The sequence below is a fragment of the Marmota monax genome, unplaced genomic scaffold, assembly GCF_021218885.2.
Source record: "Marmota monax isolate L192 unplaced genomic scaffold, Marmota_monax_Labrador192_F-V1.1 WCK01_AAM20220418_F8-fsc00131, whole genome shotgun sequence".
Taxonomy (NCBI): Eukaryota; Metazoa; Chordata; class Mammalia; order Rodentia; family Sciuridae; genus Marmota; species Marmota monax.
The window spans coordinates 5,286,314-5,308,870 of record NW_026693141.1 but is presented as its reverse complement, the minus strand read 5'-3'; the positions used below and the strand labels follow the sequence as shown (position 1 = coordinate 5,308,870).

Here is a 22,557-nt window from a genome sequence, read left to right as displayed (position 1 = left end):
CTTCTCCCAAATATAAAATAATTATTTGCACAGTAATCATATTTACATATTGGCTTCTAAATTCTGTTAAAACAAAATACTCCAGCTAGTGAGTTCTTCTATGTGAGAGGTGTGTGCTAAGTGATCCACATGAATCATCTCATTTAATCCTTGTATTGACATGCTTCAGCCAGGATGCTCCCCAATTAACAGTAAACAAAATGAGTCTGCAGAGATTAAACTATCTATGATCATTCTAATGATAGTGAAATCAGATTCTCCCTGAAATTCATTGCTTATTACTTATTGTAGCCAACCCAACTTACAACATCCACCACCTACATGAAATTCAATAGGTGCAAGTCCTATCAGCACGTTAAAAACGGTGTCTGCATGTAGACCAAGATTTAAAGAGGACCAGGTTGGGGGGATTGCGACAGTAATAAATTAGGATGGAAAGATTGATGACGATGTTTCCAAACCTCCACTATTGGGTTATAGGATTTTTGAAATAAGCATTTAAAAGACACAGTTGCACAGGATTGCATTTGCTCTTAAAGTCTCCGATTATTACCCGTTGGTTAGTTTTGTCTCCCTGGTTTTATTTTCATCCTTCTCAGGATTATCTCCATTCTCTTGCATTCCCACAGCTTTCGGAGCATTGCTCAACACACACAGTGCGTACTTGTTGATTTTAACGTATGTGTGTGTTTGCATGTGTGCACCGCAACTGGGAGGAGGGCGTGGGTGTGGAATGCAGTGCGCATTCCTCTTCCTCATTCTTTTTTCCTTGAGCAGCTGCAGTCTGGGATGCTTTCCTTCTCCAGGGAGGAGACAGAACCGCTGACCCTTTAACAAGTTGTCCCTCACAGAACAGGTGTCTCCCCCGCCTCTCGGAGGAGGGGGATGGCTGGATACTTAGTGACATCAACCATTGACCAATGAGAAGTCAGGCTTTGGCAGCCTCGCCAATGGGCGTCCGGGGGCCGGCCCAGTTTCCTGGGAGCCGGGCTGGCCGGGCTGGTCCTGCGGCGGCGGTGGAGTCTCCGTAGCTCACGCTGCCGGTGGTGGCTCCCGCGGCTCCCGGCGGCGCCGTTCCCTGCCCGCGCGACTCTGCGACGCACTGCTCCGGCGGCTCCCGCCGCGGCGAAGCTCCGGGGCTGCGCGGTTTCCCGCGGTGGCGCGGCTCATGTCCCCGGGCGCGGGGCGCGCAGGTGGGCCGGCCGCCGCTGGGAGATAGGCCCCCGGGGGCGGCCGCGGTGGACTATGGCACGGAGACCCAGGGCGCCGGCCCCCTACGGGGAGGAGTTCTCCTTCGTCAGCCCGCTGGTGAAATACCTGCTCTTCTTCTTCAACATGCTTTTCTGGGTGAGTCTTGGGGGTACCTGGGCGGCAGGGTACCCCTAGAGGTGCAGGGGTTGCCCGCAGCAGAGGAGGGGGCAGCTCGGGATGCCCGGTGACAAGCGAGCGTGGATAGTGGCATTGCCTAGTTTTCTGGATTTACGACACTTTGGGGGCATTTCTCCTGGGGAGGGACATTACATTGATGCCTCTTCAGGAAAGGGCGTGGGGAGGGGTGCAGAGGGTTCAGTAAGGACAAGGGGTCTATGGCAGGCCAAAACGGTGGGTTCAGGGGAGGAGCAGGTGTTCCTGTTGGTCAGGGCAGCCCCCCTGGCACATTCACGATTGGGGACTTTCAGGCCAACAGGCTGGGAGGCCCCGCTGGCAAAGAAGAGGGAGGAAAACCCCAAGCCTCAGCTCTTTACCTCAGGGAGGATGGGTCAAGGGGTTGCATCTCTTCCTTTTTGAGGCGTCTTCAGATGCCCCTTCCAACAAAGAAGAGAGAAGAATGGCCTCCAGGTCGGATGTCCTTCCCATCCCAGCACTGTCCCAAACTTTGCCCTATCCCTTTCAGGACGAGACGTGTCTTGGAGCCTGGACTCTTTAAATAGGACCTTGTGTTGGGCTTGAAGGCTAGGGATCCTTTCAGAACATTCTTGGGGTTGGAAAAAGTGGAAAAAATACCTGGATTGGGGCTCCAGGCTCCCAGGTTTCCATCCCCAGTGTGCCATCATCATTGTTGATTGAGCTGGGCAAATATGTTCAAGTCTGCAGGCCTTTGTTCCCTCTGCCATAAAATGAAACCCAGTGTGATTAGGGTTGGCAGAAATACTCTGCCAGAGCTGAGAATTCAGCTGGACCAGATAGCGAAATGCTAGCTCCATCCTGGTTCATGGCTAGAGAGTCCCTGAGCTCCTCTGGATTTTAGAACACAGAAAAGTCCTTTCCCCATTTCTCTGCCTGCTCCTATCACACCAGAGCTGCCACTCTGGGAGTGTGTCATCCTTGCCCACCTCAGCCTGAGACCTTTACTTTCAGATTTACAGGAGGGAAGAATTATGAGTCTAAAATATATTTCCTAGGAGAAGGAGCAGACCAGACATCTGAGCCAGCTGCTGGAAAGGTTTCACAGGGGCGGTGGTGTGAAGTACAGACAAAAGTACATAAGTGCTAGCCTGTTGGGACAAATGAGAGAAATCCCAGAGGGTGGTGATGACAGCTCACTCTCAGCCGTTGTACTCTTGGGAAAATTGGAGTTTGGGCTTCTATCAAATTCTCAGTTCTAGAACTAGAACTAGAAAAAAAAATTAGCAGGCATCTTGTCCAGCATCCACATTTTATGTATGAGAAAGCTAAGTCATAGTGATGTTAAATGTTTCCTCTAAGGTCCAACAGCTGGTTAGCAGGCTTGGTATGATGATTTTTCTACTGAACCAGGGTGCCTGTAGGGGAAGTCCTTGACCCAGATGGCTGCTACCAGAGCTGGGGTAGTGACGGTATTAGTAGTTAACCAGTCAACCCAACTTCCTGTGGTGTGGGTTCTGTTTCTGCCCAAGGTTAGGGGAAAAACAGAAGAAAAATCCCTCATCACCCTCCGCTAGGATAGGGGGAATGTGCTACCCCGTAGGGACAAGTGCCAATGAAGTCTTCTTCATATCGTTGAGTGTGCCAGGCCAGGACGTGATATCTTCAGAGCCAGCACTAGCAACCTAGGTAGCTCAGGTTCTCATTGGTTTTCTTTCTTAGCCAAATCTCTGTTTGTTATCTGTATGCTGCAGCAACAGCATCTTACCCTGATGTTTATGGTCATTTCTTGGACTTCTGTGTTCCACCCTGCTCACTTTTATCAGACAAATGACTTTGGGAGGTCACAGCTAAAGAGAGAGAGTTTGGCTTCATAGACATATTTACCCTGGTAAGAAATACTTCATTCAAGGTCAGAGGACCTGGCTAGCCAGCCTGGCACCACCCCAAATTAGAGTAGAGCCCCTTCTTGGTCCTACTATGAGCTCAAAAAGTCAGAGTCTCTATAAATAGCACAGAAAAGGATAAGAGGCACAGCTTCTTTCTGGCACCAACTTACTGTGTGACCCTAAGCCAATGTATCTGTCTCTCTGTCCTTAATCTTTCTATTCTAAAGGAGAAATGTGTCTGCCTTTGTGAACTATTTAAAGATGAATGAATCACTTTGGGTACTGTTTTCTTTCTTGAGACCTGGAGCTGGATCTAAGAATGAATCTGTGTCCTGGTATCCCTGGGACATTGCCCTTCCTAGGGTACAATACTTTTCAGTGATTATCGAGTGTCATTTCTCTCCCAGGCCCAGAGCCGCAGCTACAATGTACACCCATGCAACTAGAGCCGAAGAGTGGCTTTCCCCAGATTGGGGGTCAACTTTCTTCCCTCCCACTTCAGGGACTGGTTACTATGCTTTCTTCTTTGCAAGCTTTCACTACCTCAACAAATTCCCCTCTTCTGCCTGGAAACACCCATGGCTAGGACTGATGGCCTATACCTTTGCAGGCAGAGTGAGTTTCATGCCAGCTGCTGGGGTGCTTTGTAGAGGAGGTGTTTGTGTCTGTGTTTAAACACATTAGGAAGGTGGCTGGCATCACCTGGACTCCTACTCAGTGAGCAGCACTATCTCTGCTGCTCTTCTAGAAGCCCTAATTCTTGGGGCATCTGGAGTCTGACTCAGAAAGCTGCGGACTCCCTTGGAACCAGGACCAATTCCTCCTGTTTATGTTTCAAATCTCACTTCCCCTTTGGTCTTGGAGTTCTGATTTTTCTCCCCAGAATCATGTTCCTGCAAGACTGATTGTTGGGTTTTTATGCCATAGAGTAGTTGCTCCTACAGCCTAGAAGTTGTATTTAAACCTTGGAGAAGTAGCTGCCTTTCCTCATCTCCCTACATTGGACATCTCGGTGCCGAGTTAAGACACAAGGATGGTACATGCTTTATCAGCCTTGGGCATATGTTGTCAGAAATATTATCAGTGCTGCCCAAGTCCTCTATTGCTGGCCCTTTTTCCCACTCAGGGTAGCAGTTAGAGATCCTGTTGAGTCAAGAAGAGCCCAAGAGCTCAGATCTTCAGCCCCTATATCTCAGCTCATGTATCTTTGGTAGCTTTGCCCCTGGGCTCCCGTGGCACCTTGTATATACTGATCGCCACACCCCGCTACCTGTAATGCAATTGTGTGTTCGTTTTTCTGTTTCCCTCTCCAGACTTCAGGTTTCTGAGAGTAGGAACTGCTTTATTCACTTCCTGATTCCCAGTACTCAGTTGTTTTGGGCACAAAGTGGGTGTTCACTGAATTTTTTTTTTCCATGGCAAGTAAGAGAGTAAAGCTCAGTGGGTAAAAGCTTAATGTCCTTCCACTCTCCCTCCCTCACAGACACTGGTCTGTTAGGATGCAGCACAGCCTTAGGTACTTGAACATTCTTGGTGGTAAGGTGTAATTGTCCATGCGTCCTCTGGCCTGGCACCCTCCCCTCAAGCCAGGCAGAAAAAAATGGCAGCCATCCCCACCCCCAGCATTACTGTCAGAGCCACATATGATTATTGTCTATAGCATCTGGATTTTTTTTCACTTCCACTGAAGCATATATGGACCCCCATCTAGGTCTTCCTAGGCCTGTCCAATTGGAGAGTCATATTCTTCATGATGTCCACTCCCCCATCCAATACCATTGTACTGGAGTTCCTAGGGCACTCAGAATTGCCCCAGAACATCTGAAGCACCATATCTTGTAATCTGGCTCAGAAGCCTCCAGGAGTAACTAGGCATCAAATCTGGCAAAAATCCATTGGGTGGCAAAGGCCCTTCCTGCTACCCAACTTCCCCAACTACACATGCTTTCAAATACCTCCAGATCCCACCTCCTCTCTGTACCTTCCCCATAGGCTAGGAAAGCTTCAATAAGCAAAATGGTCAGATTCATTTATAAAAACAACAACAGCAAAAATCCAAAACACCAAAAAATGAAGACTAAAGCCATACCCTTTGTGGTGCAGGTCACATGCCTGCCTACCTGCTCTGCTTGCCTTGTACCAAGAAGAAAATTGTAAACATAAAGCAACTGTTGAAAAGAATAAAAGAAAACATAGAATGCCTCTCAGAATCTTGATAAGAGAATATACATCAGGCCAGTCATTCAAAACCATGAGTTTGAATGTTTATACTGCTCTGACCCCTTATGGACTTTCTTTCCTCATATATAACCTGGGAAAACCGGAACTATTGATGGCCTGAGGAAGATGCTTAAAGGGCTGGCCCCAGGCATTGGCAATGAAAGAGCTGTGGGTTTCTTTTTTTTTTTTTTTTTTCCAAGTTGTGGAAATGTAATTTTTTTTGTTTGTTTGTTGTTTTAATTAGTTACACATGACAGTACAATGATCTTGACATATCATACAGAGCTGTGGATTTCTAATGGGACAGTGCCATCCATTCCAGATCACCAGCATGCACAGATCTTGGGAGTGAGGGAGGAACCCTGCTTTAGGTCTAGTAGGCTATAACTTCTAGGATTTCATCCAGAAATAAGGAGAGTAAGTTCTAAGAAACTAACTAGAGGTGGAAACCTCTCTCTCTAACTTCCCTCTGTGTAGACAGGGCTTTTTGGTTTTGGTTTTTGTTTTTTCCCCTGTGCTGGGGATTGAATCCAGGGCCTCACTCATACTAAGCAAGCACTCTGTGGTGAGCTACACGCCCCAGCCCAAGTACAGGGTTTTGATTCCCTTCAGAAAGTCACTGTACACTGTTGCTTTCAAAAGAAGAGGGAGAGAGATTCCAAGGAGGAGGTGTGGACTCTTGAGACTGCTTCATTCGAGTCTTGTAGATTGGACTTTGGAATATGGAGATAGAAGAGGCCAGTGCTTTCTCTTGGAGGCTGCTCAGGCTGGTGGGTCTGCATGGTTATATTGTGTTTTTCCTTTTCAGGATGCCATTCTAGAAACTTTCCTCTGAGCCACCTTCTAGGCCCTGCTGGCACCCTGTCACCTCCCGGTGCTATCTTCCTTCCCCTGCCTGAGCCCCACCCAGTTTAGAGATTGCCAGCTGTTCCCCAAGAGAACTGCAGGCCCCTGTTTGTTCTTGCCCCAAGTAGTATCCCCCGATGAATGCATGAGATCCTAAGATCACTGTGAGGCAAAGACAGGAAGGCAGCCATGCGGCTGAAGTCATAATGCTTTGGGGACATCAAAATCTAGGTTCCAGTCCCACTTCGGCTACTCACCAACTAAGTGAACTAGACAAAGTTATTTGAATTCTGTGAACCTCTGTTCTATATAAAGTGGAGATACCAACGCCCTCTTGGGGTTATGGTGAGAATGAAATGAGATAGCATGCTTCAAATGTTCAGCCCAATATCTGGTCCTTAGCACTCTAGAAGGTAACTACTAGACTGTTCTTGGAAATAGCTCCTAGAATCACCTGCCAGGGGTGGGCTTACAGAACTAGGATGAGGCCTCCTCCAGGAAGGAAGAAAGAGAATGGAAAGTAGATGGGGATTGAGTCTAGGTAAGAGCCAGTCTTGAACCTGAACCTGCTTTGTTCACGTGCCCACTGTTAGCCTGAGGGAGATGATAATTAATGAAAGCCTTTGTTTTCTAGTTTACAAAGAAGTTTCAGGCCAGCTGTGATGACACACATCTGCAATCCCAGGGACTCAGGAGGCTGAGGCAGGTGTATTGAAAGTTCAAGGCCAGCCTGAGCAAGTTAAAGAGACCGTTGGCAACTTAGTAAGACCCTGACTCATAATGAAAAATAAAGAAGGCTGGGATGTAGTTCAGGGATAGAGCTCCCCGAGTTCAATTCCCAGTACCGTACACACACACACAAAGTTTCATATATATGGTAGGAACAGAGCCCACACTTGTCTTTCAGGGCCTTCCCTTGGTCTGCTACTCAGAGTTTGGCATACCACCTTGGTCTTAAGGTACAATTTAATGGAAAAGGACTCCAGTAACCAATTTGCCTTTAATTATCGGCATTGGGCTTGATGACATCATTGTTTAGGACCTAAACTTGGGGCCCTGCAGCCTTTCCTCTCTTGGTGGTAATGGCCCCAAAGTAGTATCCTAGGGCTAGAATAAGGGTTTTTCCTCACAAACATCAAACCTGTGGTTGTCTTTCTCTAGTTTGCAAGAAAAATGTCAAGATAATGGAGAGAATTTTCTGTTTTCTATTTTCTCCCATGAACATTATTATTGCCTGCAGCTGCTTATCTTCCAGCAAGTGCTAGCAAAAGGCATAGGGAAGAAGACCAGTAACAACCAAATATTATGGAAAACTAGGAAACAATTAGAGTATTGCCTGTTTGTTTTATGAGATGCAGAGACACTAACAGCTATATCATCTGTTAGTAAAATTGCTCCTTATTTCTGTGATAGAAATTAATTTGTTGTGCCTCTTCACATGATACACTGAGAACACAACAGTATCTGTGTAATGTTTCTATCAAAAATGTGTAATCTGAATTTAATTGTCAGGAAACAAATTGAGACACATTCTGTAAAACAGTGGGCCCGGACTCATCAAAATGTCAGTGTCAAAAAAATGTCAGAATGAACATTGTCAAGGGTGGAAAGAGACTTGAACCCTCATACTTTGCTGGTGGGAAGGTCAAATGGTGCAGCTACCGTAGGAAACAGTTCAACAGCTCTTCCAAAATTTAAACATATTACTATATGGCCCAGCAATTCAAATCCTAAATGCATACTGGTATCAAAAAACAAACAAAACTTGTACATAGGTATTCATAGCAACACTACCATTCACAGTAGTAAAAAGGTGGAAACAGGGTCTGGGGTTGTGGCTCAGCAATAGAGCACTCTCCTAGCACGGGCAAGGCCCTGAGTTCAATCCTCGGTACCACATAAAAATAAATTAATTAATTAAAGATATTGTATCCAACTACAACTAAAAAATAAATATTAATAAAAAAGGTGGAAACAACCCAAATGTCCACCAGTGGATGAGTACATGAACAAACTGTATTACATCCATATAATAGAATATTATTCAATCATGCTACAACATGGATGAACCTTGAAATCATGCTAAGTGGAAGAAGCCAGACCTCAAGGACCACAAGGACCACACATTATGTGATTCCATTTATAAGAAGTATCCAGAATAGGAAAATCCATGGAGAAAGAAAGCAGATTTGTGGTTCCCAAGCATCAGAAGAGGGAAGAAGGTGGATAATATGGGTATGGAGTTTCCATTCGGGGTGATGAAAAAACTTTGTGACCTTATGGTGGTTATGGTTGCACAGCAGTGTGAATGCAGTTAAGGCCACTAAATTATATACTTCAAAATGGTAAAAATAGGCTGGTATGATGGCACATGCTGGTGATTCCAGCAACTCAGGAGACTGAGAATTGCAAGTTCCATGTCAGCTTTGGCAACCTAGCAAGACCCTGTCTGAAAATTTAAAAATAAAAAGGGCTGAGGATGTAGCTCAGTGGTAGAGTGTCCTGGGTTCAACCCCCAGTTTAAAAAAAAAAAAAAGCATGACCATTGGTTGATCCTGAAGAGAATCCATCACAGAGAACATTATGAAAATAATTGAGGACAATGAGATATAGACTGTAAATTAGAAATCAGTAATGGTATTTTAAAGTTCTAAAAATTAATATGTCAAAATCTATAGTGTATACCACAGGTGATCATTGTGACCTCCTGATGCTCTGTCACCTGAACAATTTTATGGTCCACTGCCTTATTATTTGGTGTGATTGGGGGAAATCACCCTGATTGAAGTATGTAAAACTGTATACAAATGGACCCCAGTTTTAAAAAATCTGATACTAAAAAATATAGGTTTAGAGCTGGGGTTGTAGCTTAGTAGTGAGATGCTTGCCTTGTATGTGTGAAGCACTTGGTTCAATCCTCAGCACCACATAAAAATCAAATAAACAAAATAAAGGTATTGCGTTCATCTACAACTAAAATATATATGTATATATATATATGTGTGTGTGTGTGTGTGTGTGTGTTTATAAAACTAAAAAAATAGAGGGTGACTTTACAAAAGACAATTTTTACAACAGTTTTAGTTTTACAGAAAATTTGAGGAAATAGTACAGAATTCCCATATATCTCACACCAGTTTGCCCTGTTATTTATTTTTTTTAAAGAGAGAGAGAGAATTTAATATTTATTTTTTAGTTTTCGGCAGACACAACATCTTTGTTTGTATGTGGTGTTGAGGATCGAACCCGGGGGCCCGCACACATGCCAGGCGAGCATGCTACCGCTTGAGCCACATCCCCAGCCCCAGTTTCCCGTTATTAACATTTTACATTAGTGTGATACATTTGTTACAATTAATGGCATTTTCTTTTTTTAGTATTGGGGATTGAACCCAGGAGCACTCAACCATGGAGCCACATCCCAGCCCTTTTTGTATTTTATTTGAGAGAGACTCTCACTAAGTTGGCTAGTGCCTCACTAAGTTGCTAAAGTTGGCTTTGAACTTGACGTCCTCCTGCCTCAGCCTCTAAGCTGCTGATTAATGGCATTTTCATTATGGTTCATACTTCATCCAGATTTCCTCAGTTTTTATGTGATGTCTTTCTGTTCTAAGATCCCATCCAGGATAATATATTACGCTTAACTGTCATTGTCTCCTTAGGTCCCTCTTGGCTATAACAGCTTCTTAGATTTTTCTTGTTTTTTATGACCTTGAGATTTTGAAGCGTGCTGCTCAGTATTATGTAGACTGCCCCTTTATTGGACTTTGCCTGGTGTTTTTCTCATGGTTATACCAGGGTTATGGGTTTTGGAATGGAAGAACACAGAGGTAAAGTACTGTTTTCATCACATCATACCAATGATTTATCAACATCCATATTGTTGATATTGACCTTGATCACTTTGCTGAGGTCATGTTTGCCAGGTTTCTGTATTGTATCTTTATTCTTTTTTCCCTACTGTGGTCTTTTGAAGAAAGTCACAATGTATAGTTCACACATAAGGAATAAGGAGTTGTGCTCCACTACCTTGAGGGTATTTATACAAATTATTTGGAATTATTCTGTGTGGGATATATGTTTTTTCTTTCCTATTTATCTGATTATTTATTTATTTAGTAAATCATTTATTTGTATCATCATGGACTCACAGATATCTATTTTATCCTATGCAGAGTAATTCAGTATGTCTTTTCTTGATGCTTGAATTGGCTATTGGGGGCTTTTGCGGTTTTCTCCTGTGTCCCTTTGGCATACCTACACTGATGTGGGAGTTTTGTTTTTATTTGTTTTTAAGCCCTTATTTACTTTCTGGCACAAGATGTTCCAGGCTCATCTTATATATTTCCTGTCCTAGTCCAAGAATCAGCCATTTCTCCAAGGAGTCCACGCAATGGCTATTTTTATTACAAGGTGATTACTCACATAAGGATAAAGGAACTGATGCATGCAAACTATTTTATTTAATTTTATAGACAACTTTTCAGAAACATACCTTTTGCTAAAAGCTAGACTCAGGTATTTTGAAAATTGTGTCTAGCTTTTAAAAGTTTCCAGCTAGGCTTCATTCTGGCCTGCATGTGAAAAGCTGTCCTAAGAAAAGAAGTATCTTTATCTCCATCTCCCCATGAAAGGAGGTCATTGGAGATATTGTGGATATTATAAGGATTTTGTACCAAAACCAATACTGTGGACAGATTACCAGAATGAGATGGGAAAATTGCATTTAGTTCAGATGTTGCCACTGCACCTATATGAACTTGGTCAAGAGTCCCTTCTGCTCTTTTGGCCTCATCTATATAAAGAGGTGACTGTCTGATCCCATTTCTAAAGTTCTATTCAGCTCTAAAATTAGATGCTATTAACAGTAGCAGCACTAACTTTGGAATGGCAGTAGCTTTGGGGAATCCAGGGTGGGAAATAAGGACAAGAATGGAAGTGTCAAGCTGTGAAATGAAGAAGTTGAGAGCTCAGAGAGGCATCATTAATGATCATATTAAATATTAATAGTAATATTAAAGTCTTAATCTTGATTTTGATGTATCCACTCTTTCTGCCTTTGGTCCCTGGCTGATTATGTTTTAGGCTTATAGGATCTGAAACTTGGCTGCACCTTGGAATCACCCAGAATGCATTCAGAACTACTGTTGCCTAAGTCCCAGTGCCAGAAATTATAAACTACTTGGTTTATGGTGCAACCCAGGCATTAAAAATTTCTCCCCCACCCCTAAATCTCCAGCTGATTCTAATGTCAGCCAAGGTTGAGAATATAATTGATCTTGGTTTCCCTGATATAGCATATAGATTATAGGTCCTCAGAATACCTCAAATATAGTAGCTGATGAATTGGATTTAGATGATATATTAGTTTCTTGTTGCTGCTGTAACAAATTACCCAAATGTAATGCCTTAAAACAACACAAATGTCTAAAACAGGTCTTGCTGAAGTCCAATACAGTACTCCTTCTAGTTTACTCTAATGGAGAATCATGTACTTGCCTACTCTAGCTTTTAAGGCTCCCCATATTCCTGATCACATCACTCCAGTGTTGTTTCTGTTGTTGTACCTCCTTCTGTGACTCTAAACCTCTTGCATCCCTCTTATAAAGTCTGCTTTGACTATACTGGGCCCTCAGGGATAAACCTCCCCATCTCTAAATTCTTTATTTTTTATTTTTTATTTTTTTTGAGAGAGAGAGAGAATGAATTTTAATATTTATTTTTTTAGTTATCGGCAGACAAAACATCTTTGTTGTATGTGATGCTGAGGATCGAACCCAGGCCGCACGCATGCCAGGCGAGCGCACTACTGCTTGAGCCACATCCCCAGCCCCCATCTCTAAATTCTTAATCACATTTGTAAAGTCACTTTGGTTTTGTAAGGTAATATATTCACAGATTCCAGGAATTAGGACCTGGAATATCTTGGGGCGGGGGCGGGGGTATTATTTCATCTACCACCAATAGAGACAAAGCAACTACTGTAATTACAGCCCCATAAATAGAATTAAGTTGTACTGTGATATATGATTTCCCTTAACTGTGTATTTCTTGTTTTTAGCTGTGTTATGATTCAATCAGAGACCATCTCTGTGGAAAGTTATTTACCCTAGTTAAAAAAAATAGAGTGGGGGGCATTGGGGATTGAAAACAGGGGCACTCTGAGCTATATCCCTAGTCCTTCATATTTTTTATTTTGAAGGGTTTTGCCAAATTGCTGAGGCTGGGCCTGAAACTTGTGATCCTCCTTTCTCAGCTTCCTGAGCCTGGGATTGCAGGTGTGTGGCACCATACCCAGTTACCCTAGTAAAAATTTAACAAGTGAAAAAGCAGTAAGAAGCAGATAGATACAAATTTTTAAGTGATTCAGTAAAATGACATTCAGAATTGTAGTTGGGTATGGTGAGTTTTAATGGGCAGGCAGAGATGCTTGCTCACTCTGGCCTTCAGACCTGGGGCTGGCTGGGATCTCTGTCCTGGGGTTTGCCTGCCTCCCTCATTCTCCCCAAGTCTGGTGGTGCTGTAGGACAAAAAGCCAGCTGGCACTTCCAGTCCCACATGCAGCTCTGTATGCTGCTCCTGGACAGAGTGTGAGGGCTGGCTAATAATACATGGGCCCAAAGGCAGAACCAAAGCCAGATGATGGAGGCAAGGAGAGAAGGCAGTGGATACAGAGAGAAGGATCCTGAAAGACATGGTTTTATATAAGAGATTTGCCATTTACTCTGAGTGCACCAGCCCTCCCTTGCCAGATGGCAGAGGACCTTCATAAACAACTCCCATAAGGAAAAACATCTTTCTCCCAGCAAACTTATTACCTTATGACCTTATTACCTGTTCTAGGGGCCCAACTCTCCTCCCACAAAAGTCCACAGGGTGGCTCTTTCCAGCTGGTTTCTGTCTTGGAGGACAGTGGATCTAGCCAGCCATCTCCTTCCCTACTGAGTTGGTCAAGTCCCTGCTGCTGAGAACTCTCCCCTGCCAGAGCTTGGCTTCATCTATTGCCATGGTGATAGTCAGCTGCTGCTTAGCACCAGCCTGGAGACTGGGAGCAAAGAAAGGAAGGGTAGCCGAGCGGGGTACACACTGGGGTTTCTCAGCACTCCTGGAGGCCTGAGGGGCTGAGAAGGCCCCTCTGGGGACTCCCAGTAGTCTCTGATGGGTTTCTTCTCTCAGGGAGGAGCCATGAAATTCCCCCACAATGGAATCAAAATTTATAAAGGCAGTTCTGGTACTTACACACGCATATTCATGCACAGACTTTCACATTGGAGTACATTTTCTTTCTTTCTTTCTTTTTTTAACCAGACACTTTTTTGACCTCTAGTAGGGTCAGAGAGCTGGGAGTATGCATCCATCTGAGCCTGCTTTAGCTGTAAGACCTGCTCCTTAATGTAGATGGATCAGAATTCAAAACTTCACAATTCCTATGTGAATTTGGGCAAGAAAACTATGTTTTCCATGCATTATTTTACTTAATTCTTTTAGTAATCTCATTCAATGTAGTTGTTCTCAATTCACATCTGCAGATACAGAAATTGAGTCTCAGAAGTTTGTCTCATATGGGGTCAAATCTGCCTCACTCCAGAGTCAGAGTGTGTGTATGCGTGTGTGTTTACTTTTTTCTGTTGTGTTCTGTTTTGATGGGGTATTTTAGGTGCTGAAGATTTAACTCAGGGCCTCCTGCATGCTAAGCATATGCTTTACAATTTAGCTATATACACCCTCAGGCCCCTGGGAAAGCCCATGTTTTTAATCACTGTTCTGTATTAAACTTGAATTGCCTTAATTTCCTCATCTGTAAAATGAGGATACTATCTGCCTCACAAGATAATTGTGCTATGAGGATTGAATGAGATAATGTTGGGGATAGTATCTCATGGCAGATACTATCAGCAGTATCATTGGGGGAGAAATATACTCACCCCTTGGGTCCTGGAAAATTTGACCCTCTGCTGTCCCAGGAGGATACTCACACAGAGTTCAGGGTTCTTTGGTTTCCAAAAATCTCAGGGTCTGGTTCTTTCCCTGTCTCCACAGGTGATTTCCATGGTGATGGTAGGTGTGGGTGTCTATGCCAGGCTGATGAAACACGCAGGTGAGCTACAGGTCTCCCTTCACTTCCCCAGGGCTCTTGGTATGTCTCTTTCCCCTCTGCCCCCTTCAGCCCCATAGCTCCTGCAGGAAGGTGCAGGGACAGGACTGAAGGAGGCAGCAGTGAGATCTGGGTGGTCTACTCCAAAATGCCAGCACATCTGTGCCAATTCACCTGGCTTTTCCTGAGTGTCCCAAGGTATGCCTACATTTGAAGTTTAGGAGTTGTCTAGGAGAGAATCCAGCCATCTGGTAACAGAACAGTCTAGGGCTTTACCCGCCCTGGGCTTGTCCTGGAGTAACTCAACCTCCATTCCTCTTTCTCTGTACAAAGTCTCCAGGAAACAGAATCTGATAGCTGGCAAGCCTAAAGCAATTCTAATTCTTTTCTGGAGCGAAAGTGGCTGCTCCTCTCTTAAGCCCAGTAATAAGGCTCTTACTTCCTTACTTCCTCAAATGAAATGCCATAGCCCCGCTTGGGCCTCTTAGTCCTCCCCATAGCAAGGAGGCATTTCCTCCTCATAACCTTCACCCAGCCACACTGGAGATTGCCTCACCAGAGGAAGGACCACAGTTCGGGAGTCCTTTCGGTGGGCATCAGCCTCAGACTGAGGGTAGGCCTCTCTCCCAGAAGCAGCCTTGGCTTACCTGGAGGTAGACCCTGCCATCCTGCTGATTGTGGTGGGTGTCCTCATGTTCCTGCTCACCTTCTGTGGCTGTATTGGATCCCTCCGTGAAAATATCTGCCTCCTGCAGACGGTGAGTGGTCAAGGGCCCCATGGAGAGACAATGGCTCCCTCCTCCTTGTTTCTCCAAGCCTCCTGATACTATTCCTATAGCCTTTCTGTTTCTGGCTCCTCTGTCCCACCCTAAGGCCTATGCTGTCCACTTCTCACTAGTGCTCAGCTCCAGGTGACCCAGAATAGGGTGGTCATCCCCAGGACAGTGTCCAGAGGCAGGAGCCTTTCCCATGTTAGTGAAATGTGGGGAAAATGCCTGGTGGCCCCCCCAACACTCCCCACAGCCCCAGAATGGGCTGCTGCCCAGGATGATAACAGATGGTCTCCTTTTCCTGCCTTCTCCCTACAGTTCTCCTTCTGCCTCACCATTGTGTTCCTGCTACAGCTGGCTGCTGGGGTGCTGGGCTTCGTCTTCTCAGACAAGGTAAGGTTGGGAGCCTAGGGGCCTCTTCAGATGTGACCCAGAGGGAGGAAGGAAAGGTTTCTGCTTGTGTTTAGCCCAATTAATTAACCACAGTGTTCCTTCCCCAGAGAAACATCAGCCTTTGAAAGGTTCTCCTTGGGGATGAATAAATGGCCTTTAAAGTCACCATATTTAAAGAGAATTTTGCAATTGTAGAATGTTTTCCTTAGAAAGCCTGAGAGGCCAACAGGGAAGAAAATTCTATAAACATGAAGTTAAAATGACCTGTAAACTTTAATGGAAAATGACAAAGTAAAAGTCAGTGATCAAGTGGACCACAGACAACATTTCCTTAAAAAAATTATTTCCTTAAAAATAAATTTTTGAGAAGACAGAGGGAAGATAAGGGGAAAGAACACACAATTTTAAACAGTGCTTACCATATCTCAAGGTGGTGTGCCATGCAGTGACAGTCCTTTTTATTAAGAACCAGAATTCCAGGCTTGGTATGAAGCACAGTGGTAGAGGGCTTGCTTAGAAAGCACTAGAATTCATGAGGCTCTGGATGCAATCCCCAGTACCACACACAAAACAAACAAACAAAAACAGAATTCCTTTCTCAAAAGGCAAATGATTACCAGGGACAAAGTATAGGACTGTGGACGGAAATTTTTTTAAGGGAATATCATGCTCCAAACATTTCTTTATTTTATTTATTTGTTTTTATGTGGTGATGTGGATCGAACCCAGTGTTTCACACATGCTAGGCAAGCACTCTACCACTGAGCTACAACCTCAGCCCTGTAGAAAAAAATTATGAGAAAATATATTGGAGCAGAAAAAGAGCAAGGTAGACAATTATGAAACTGAGAGCCGCTAAGTTAGTTCATAGTTTTCTAGTCCTTTTGGCTTAGTAAAAATCCTAAAATGATAAACAGATCTGCTGAGTCTTAAAAGATGCAATCCTCTTATGTCCACTAGAGGTCAGTGCCTCTTCTCAGTAATCATCTTTGGGAGGGGGGGCGAGGAGAAGGAAAAAAAGCAATTAGTTTCTCTACTTTGAATCAGTCGATAAATGTTTTGAGGTATACTGGGTTATTTTGACATTGTAACTCTGAGAAATGGTGACAGCAGTCCAGCATTTCTCTTGCCCACTGGCACCTGAGGACCTTGATGAAGGCTCCTGGGAACTGGCCATCTCCCCTATTAGGACTTGGTTTTGATTTCAAGACTGACTCAAAGAAGGATGATCTGAGGAGGGAATACCTTTGATCTTTGATTGCTGCCCTAAACTTTGACCTAAATTTAATGTGTGATTCTTCCCCACTCCTGAGAGATGTCCCAGTATCTCTTTGGAACCCAGGCCCATAAATATATCCACCTCTTCCATTTTGGCATTAAAGAGGAGAGGACATGCTTCTTTTCTCTCCTATCTGGGTGTCCACAAATGAAGGACAAGAGGTCATTGCTGTTGTCATGATACCTCCTTTAGACTCTCCCTGCTTATCCCATATTTGCAAGGACAGGTGGTTTGAAGCCTGGCTTCCATCCAGCAAAGCTGATAGGGCTTCTCATTAACCCTTTGGGCCTCTGAAGGACATAGGCCTCCTGAATGTGTTTCAGGAGGAAGCTTTCTGGTAAGTTACTGGTCTTCATAATTTGAGAGAAATATCCAGTGTCTAAAAAGAAAATTGGAATGGGAGGTGGTGGGAAGTGAATCATGGCAGAAGGATTAGAGTTGGGGCAATAGAAAGGGGCCTGGGGCCATTTGGCTGCACTAACTTTAGTAGCCATCATATACACCTGGATGGGATGGGAAAGGGAGCCAAGCTGTGCCTGGCTGCTTAGAGCTTGGCATAAGCATGGGAAAGGCTACCCTGGGGCTCTGACCATGCTATATTCTATGTGGAGGGTCCCCCCTCTGCCGTCCCACAACTTCTATGACAATAAACTATAGAGAAATCACGGAGTGGGGGAGGGCAGTGATCCTTGTCTACTGTTATTTCTATAAGAAGGAATAAATTAGGGATTAGTTCTATGTCCTAATTCTATCCATGTCTCTTGTAGGCTCGGGGGAAAGTGAATGAGATCATCAACAATGCCATTGTGCACTACCGAGATGACTTGGATCTGCAGAACCTCATTGATTTTGGCCAGAAGAAGGTATGGGCTAAGCTTGGTGGGGTCAGCTAGTGACCTTGAGGCTTCAAGTAAAAGTTAGCATTATACCAGGAGATACCTCAACCTTCAGGTTGGTAGGCCTCTTTGTTACCTGCTATGTAATGGATTCTGGAAAGGATGTTGGCATACACACACACACACACACACAGTGCCTTAAAAGTATTTTTAAGGACACAGAATGGTATATATAGTAATCTACCATTTGTGTAAAAAAAAGTCGGGGGAGGAGAGAATATATATTCGTATTTGCAAAAGCATTCTGGAAGGATTTGTAAGAAACTATTATAAATAGTTCCTATGAGGAATTGGGCAGATTTTTTGATTACTTATTCGAAAGTTCATTTTTAAAAATTGTGGTAAAGTATTTCTGGCTTAAAATTTACTGTTTTGTTATGTTTTGTATTTGTGATGCTGGGGTTGAATCTGGGTCCTTGCATGTCATAGACAAGCACTGTACCACTGAGCTACATCTCTAGCCCTAGAGATGTATGTGCCACTGGCTGTGAATGTTCTATAGTATTAAGAACATTCACAGCCAGTGGCACATTCTTGTCATCCCACCTACTTGAGAGGCTGAGGCAAGAGGATACCAAGTTTAAGGACAACTCTGGCAACTTAGTGAGGACCTGTCTGAAAATAAAATTAGGGGGAAAAATAGTGGTTGAGTGTGTAGCTCAGTGGTAGAGTGCCCCTGGGTTCAATTGCCAACACCACCAAACAAACAAAAAAGAAAATTGCTTTGTAACCATTACCACCATTCATCTCCAGGACTTTTTCATCTTCCCTTGCTTAAATTCTGTACCCATTAATTACTTATTCTACATTCTCACCCTGGTAACCACCATTCTACTTTATTTCTCTATAAATTTGACTACTCTAGGTACCTCATGTGGACAAAACCATACAATAGTTTCCTTTTAGTGACAGATGTATTTCACTTGGCATGTCTTCAGGTTTCATCCACATTGTAGCATGTGTCAGAATTTCCTTCCTGAAATATATATATATATATATATATATATATATATATATAAAATAATTGAAATATATAAAATAATTATCATATATAATTATATTATATATTATATATACATTATATATATTTTTTTAGTTGTAGTTGGACACAATACCTTTATTTTATTTATTTATTTTTATGTGGTGCTGAGGATCAAACCCAGCACCTTGCACATGCTAGGCAAGTGCTCTACCACTGAGCCACAACTCCAGCCCCAAGGCTGAATAATTTTGGAGTGTAAAAATTACATATGATTTAGCCAGTAATCAATTGATGAACACTTGGGTTGCTTCCACCTTTTAGCTATTGTGACTGATGCTGCAAAGAATCAAAAGTTAAAATTTGAATAACAGTACTTTTAAGACCAGTGCCCCAGTTCTATGGTGCAACAGACACTTGACTCTGGGATTCAATTTGCTTTCACAAAGTAATTATGGACTCACAATATTAAAGATTCCCCTCTTGTGTTTTCTGTATCTTAAGGTAAATTTTTAAGCACTGATTCTTTAATTATTTTAGCCAGTAGTTTTGGATAGTTTTTTTTTTTTTTTTTTTTGTTAGTAGTACTGGGATTGAATTCAGGGTCTTGTGCATGATAAGTGCATCCTTTACCACTGGGCTACACCACCAGCCCAGTATTTTTGAATACTTTCTTCTTCCAGAATCTGTGCTGTGCAGAACTACAAAGCCAGAACTTTCTCTCAAGGAGTTTATAGTTGAATGTGCAAAACAATACATATATACACAACTGTAGTATCGAGCACTGTCGTAAATTATAAGAAGACACATAAAGTAGTAGAAATTAAGAAAATTTCTTCAGGTGAAAGCAACTAAAAGGCTCAAGCTTAAGATTCAACTTACAAAAAGTGGAAGCTTACCAGGCATGGTGTTGCACACCTGGAATCCCAGCTGAGGCAGGAAGAACATGAGTTCAAAGCCAGCCTCAACAACTAAGCAAAGCCCTAAGCAACTTAACAAGACCTTGACTCTAAGTAAAATATAAAAAGGAACCGGGGAGTGGCTCAGTGGTTACGTGTACCTAGGTTCAATCCCTGGTACCCAAAAAAAAAAAAAAAAAAAGTAGAAGTTTGCCATAGATAAGTTTTGAGAATTCTTTGAGAATTATCCTGGCCACCCCAGTGTGAGGGGTGGGTGACTTTTAACCTCTGCAGTGGGCTTTCTTGCAGTTCAGCTGCTGTGGAGGGATTTCCTACAAGGATTGGTCCCAGAATATGTATTTCAACTGCTCAGATGACAACCCTAGCCGTGAGCGATGCTCTGTGCCTTACTCCTGTTGTTTGCCTACCCCCAACCAGGTAAGCAAACATCCCCCCTCATTTCCTCCTGGGTAGTGATCTGGGTTACTTTCTGAATAGGGCCGTTGCTGTTGGGGCACTCCATTCCCTAACTTAATGAATCAGTTCTGGAGGGCATTTGTCAGGTGTTTTTTTCTTCTCCCCAATCTGAGGCTCTGTTCACCTTTCACTCTAGTAGCATACTTCAGGGCTCAGAGAGGCAGATCTAAAGCAAGAAGTGGACCAGACCTCTCAAAGAAGGGAACTCAGGCTGGGGTTGTGGCTCAGCAGTATAATACGTGCCTAGCATGTGCAAGGCCCTGTGTCCGATCCTCAGCATCACATAAAAACAAATAAATAAATAAGAAGGTATTGTGTCCAATTACAACTTAAAAAAATATACTTATTTTTTTGTTTTAGGTGAACACAATATCTTTATTTATTTTTATGTGGTGCTGAGGATCGAACCCAGTGCCTCACATATGCCAGGCTAGCGTGCTACCACTTGAGCCACATCCCCAGCCCCTATTTTAAAAGGGGGAGGGGAACTGTGCATTTAGCAATTTCTAACCCAGTATTCTTCAAAGATGTTCTCTAACAATTTAGGAATTTAGGAACGGTGAGAGGCCCTAGGACCCAAAACGAAAAATATTTGAATGGGAGTCCCATTTGGCTTTTCAACTGTCTCTCCAGGCGGTGATCAACACTATGTGTGGCCAAGGTATGCAGGATTTTGACTACTTGGAAGCTAGTAAAGTCATCTACACCAATGGCTGTATTGACAAGTTGGTCAACTGGATACACAGCAACCTATTCTTACTTGGTGGTGTGGCACTGGGCCTAGCCATTCCTCAGGTAACTTACCCTGTAAGACTTGTAGGTCCCACAAACTGTGCAAAGACTCCTTTGTTTGGGGGAGGGCACTTGGGGATCCGCTGGGGTGTCAGGCACTGACATTGATGAGGGCCAGGGGAAGGGATGGTGCTGGCCACAATGGGAAGGCTGAGTCAAGAAAACAGTGGCATCACTCAATGCTGAGGACCCAATTCCCTTTGCTTCTCCCAGCTGGTGGGAATTCTGCTGTCCCAGATCCTCGTGAATCAGATCAAAGACCAAATCAAGCTACAGCTCTACAATCAGCAGCATCAGGCAGACCCGTGGTACTGAGAATCCTTCCTGCACCTCCTCACCATAGCGACAGGCAATCCAATGGAGATTTGGATTCCAGCCCCCCACCATTGGTGACCCAGCAGGAGGAAGCAAACTCCAGATGGGCAGAAGGCAGGGCACAAAGGTGGCTCAGGTCTCAGAAGGATGTATCTCCTCTCCTCTTTCCTAGTCCTCATATCATTATTTTGTATTGTTTCTAACCTTAAACATTTGGGTTTAAGTTTTGGGAAACAGAAGTTGCACAGAGAGTTGTGGGGGGTACTAGCTGCTGCCTTTTCACTGAGGTACTACAACTGACAGCTTTGTTAGGGCTGCTGCTGAGCTTGGTGGACATACTTAGATGCTGCTGCCAGAGAGACCTGGCTGCAGAGAGCAGACACCAGCAGCCCTGCCTGGAGTCCAGTTGGCATGATACCAGCTCCAGAAGGGAAAGGAGTGGAGCAGGCAGTGGGGAGAGAGCTTGGGGGTCAGTTGGGGACAGCTGTGTGTGTTTGGTAGGAGTGGAGAGGGGATATGTTTACCAAATGCCTGCCCTGCCATCCTCCCAGGTAGTCAGAATGAGCTACATCCTGCCCTCCCTCATTTCCGTGGAAACATGGCAGCAAGGGTAAGGGATACAACAGCTGCCAAATTTATCCCCACCCCATCCCACCCCCTCTGAAAAATTTGGAACCATGGTCCCTATACTCTGCAGTCAGCAGATGTGGGACTGAGCCATACATGCCCTTGAATTTCTGTCTGACCCTCTCTAGCAAGTGGGGTTTTCTTTAACTTGGAAGTATGCAGAGGTGTGGAAATGTCTCCTATCCCTATTCCCCCTGCACCAGAATCTAGTTTTTCTACAGTGTAAGAAGCAGCAATCTTGCTGGGCTGGGGAAGCCAGAAGTGGCAATAAAAGTTTGTTGACATGGGCTGAGCTGGCCTCATTGAATTTTCCATTCTGGCAAACAGAAGGGGAGAAGCACAAGGGTCCAGACGATAGGCCCTACCTCCAGGAGGAGACTGGAGACTCTCCTAAATGCCACAGTACCTCCCTAGCCCCCACACCCCATCTACCTCAACCTACGCCTCTCAGATCTGAATAAGATCGAAAGATTCTCAGTTCTGATTTGGGAATGTTGTAATTTTATCCTACCACCAGACGTTAACTTTTTTTTTCCGAATTAAGTTACCACCCAAAACTTAGGCTGCGGTAGAGAACCTCTCCGCTGGACCAAGGAGGGAGATGAGAGGAAGAAGCCCATCCTTCTGCCTGGTCGAGGCCCGCAGGCCGGCTTCTCCATCTTCATCTGAAGTTGCTTGGGAACCGCAGCCCACCCTGGCGTAGGAAGGACTGAGAACACTTTGAACTGTGCAGGGC

General features: G+C 44.0%; 1 protein-coding gene across 2 annotated transcripts; it reads left to right on the top strand.

Moving 5' to 3' along the window:
* The first annotated feature begins 1,032 nt into the window (after positions 1-1,032).
* On the top strand, positions 1,033-22,108 carry Tspan33 (tetraspanin 33). Of its 2 annotated transcripts, none has more exons than XM_046455094.2 (8): positions 1,033-1,347; positions 14,340-14,397; positions 15,028-15,152; positions 15,483-15,557; positions 17,604-17,699; positions 19,920-20,048; positions 20,721-20,882; positions 21,093-22,108. In XM_046455094.2, the coding sequence occupies exons 1-8, from the start codon at positions 1,246-1,248 to the stop codon at positions 21,192-21,194; spliced, it is 849 nt and encodes a 282-aa protein (XP_046311050.1). In that variant the 5' UTR covers positions 1,033-1,245; the 3' UTR covers positions 21,195-22,108. The 2 variants fall into 2 exon arrangements, with proteins under 2 accessions (XP_046311050.1, XP_046311048.1); XM_046455092.2 differs by having other exon boundaries at positions 15,025-15,152.
* Positions 22,109-22,557: the final 449 nt, after the last annotated feature.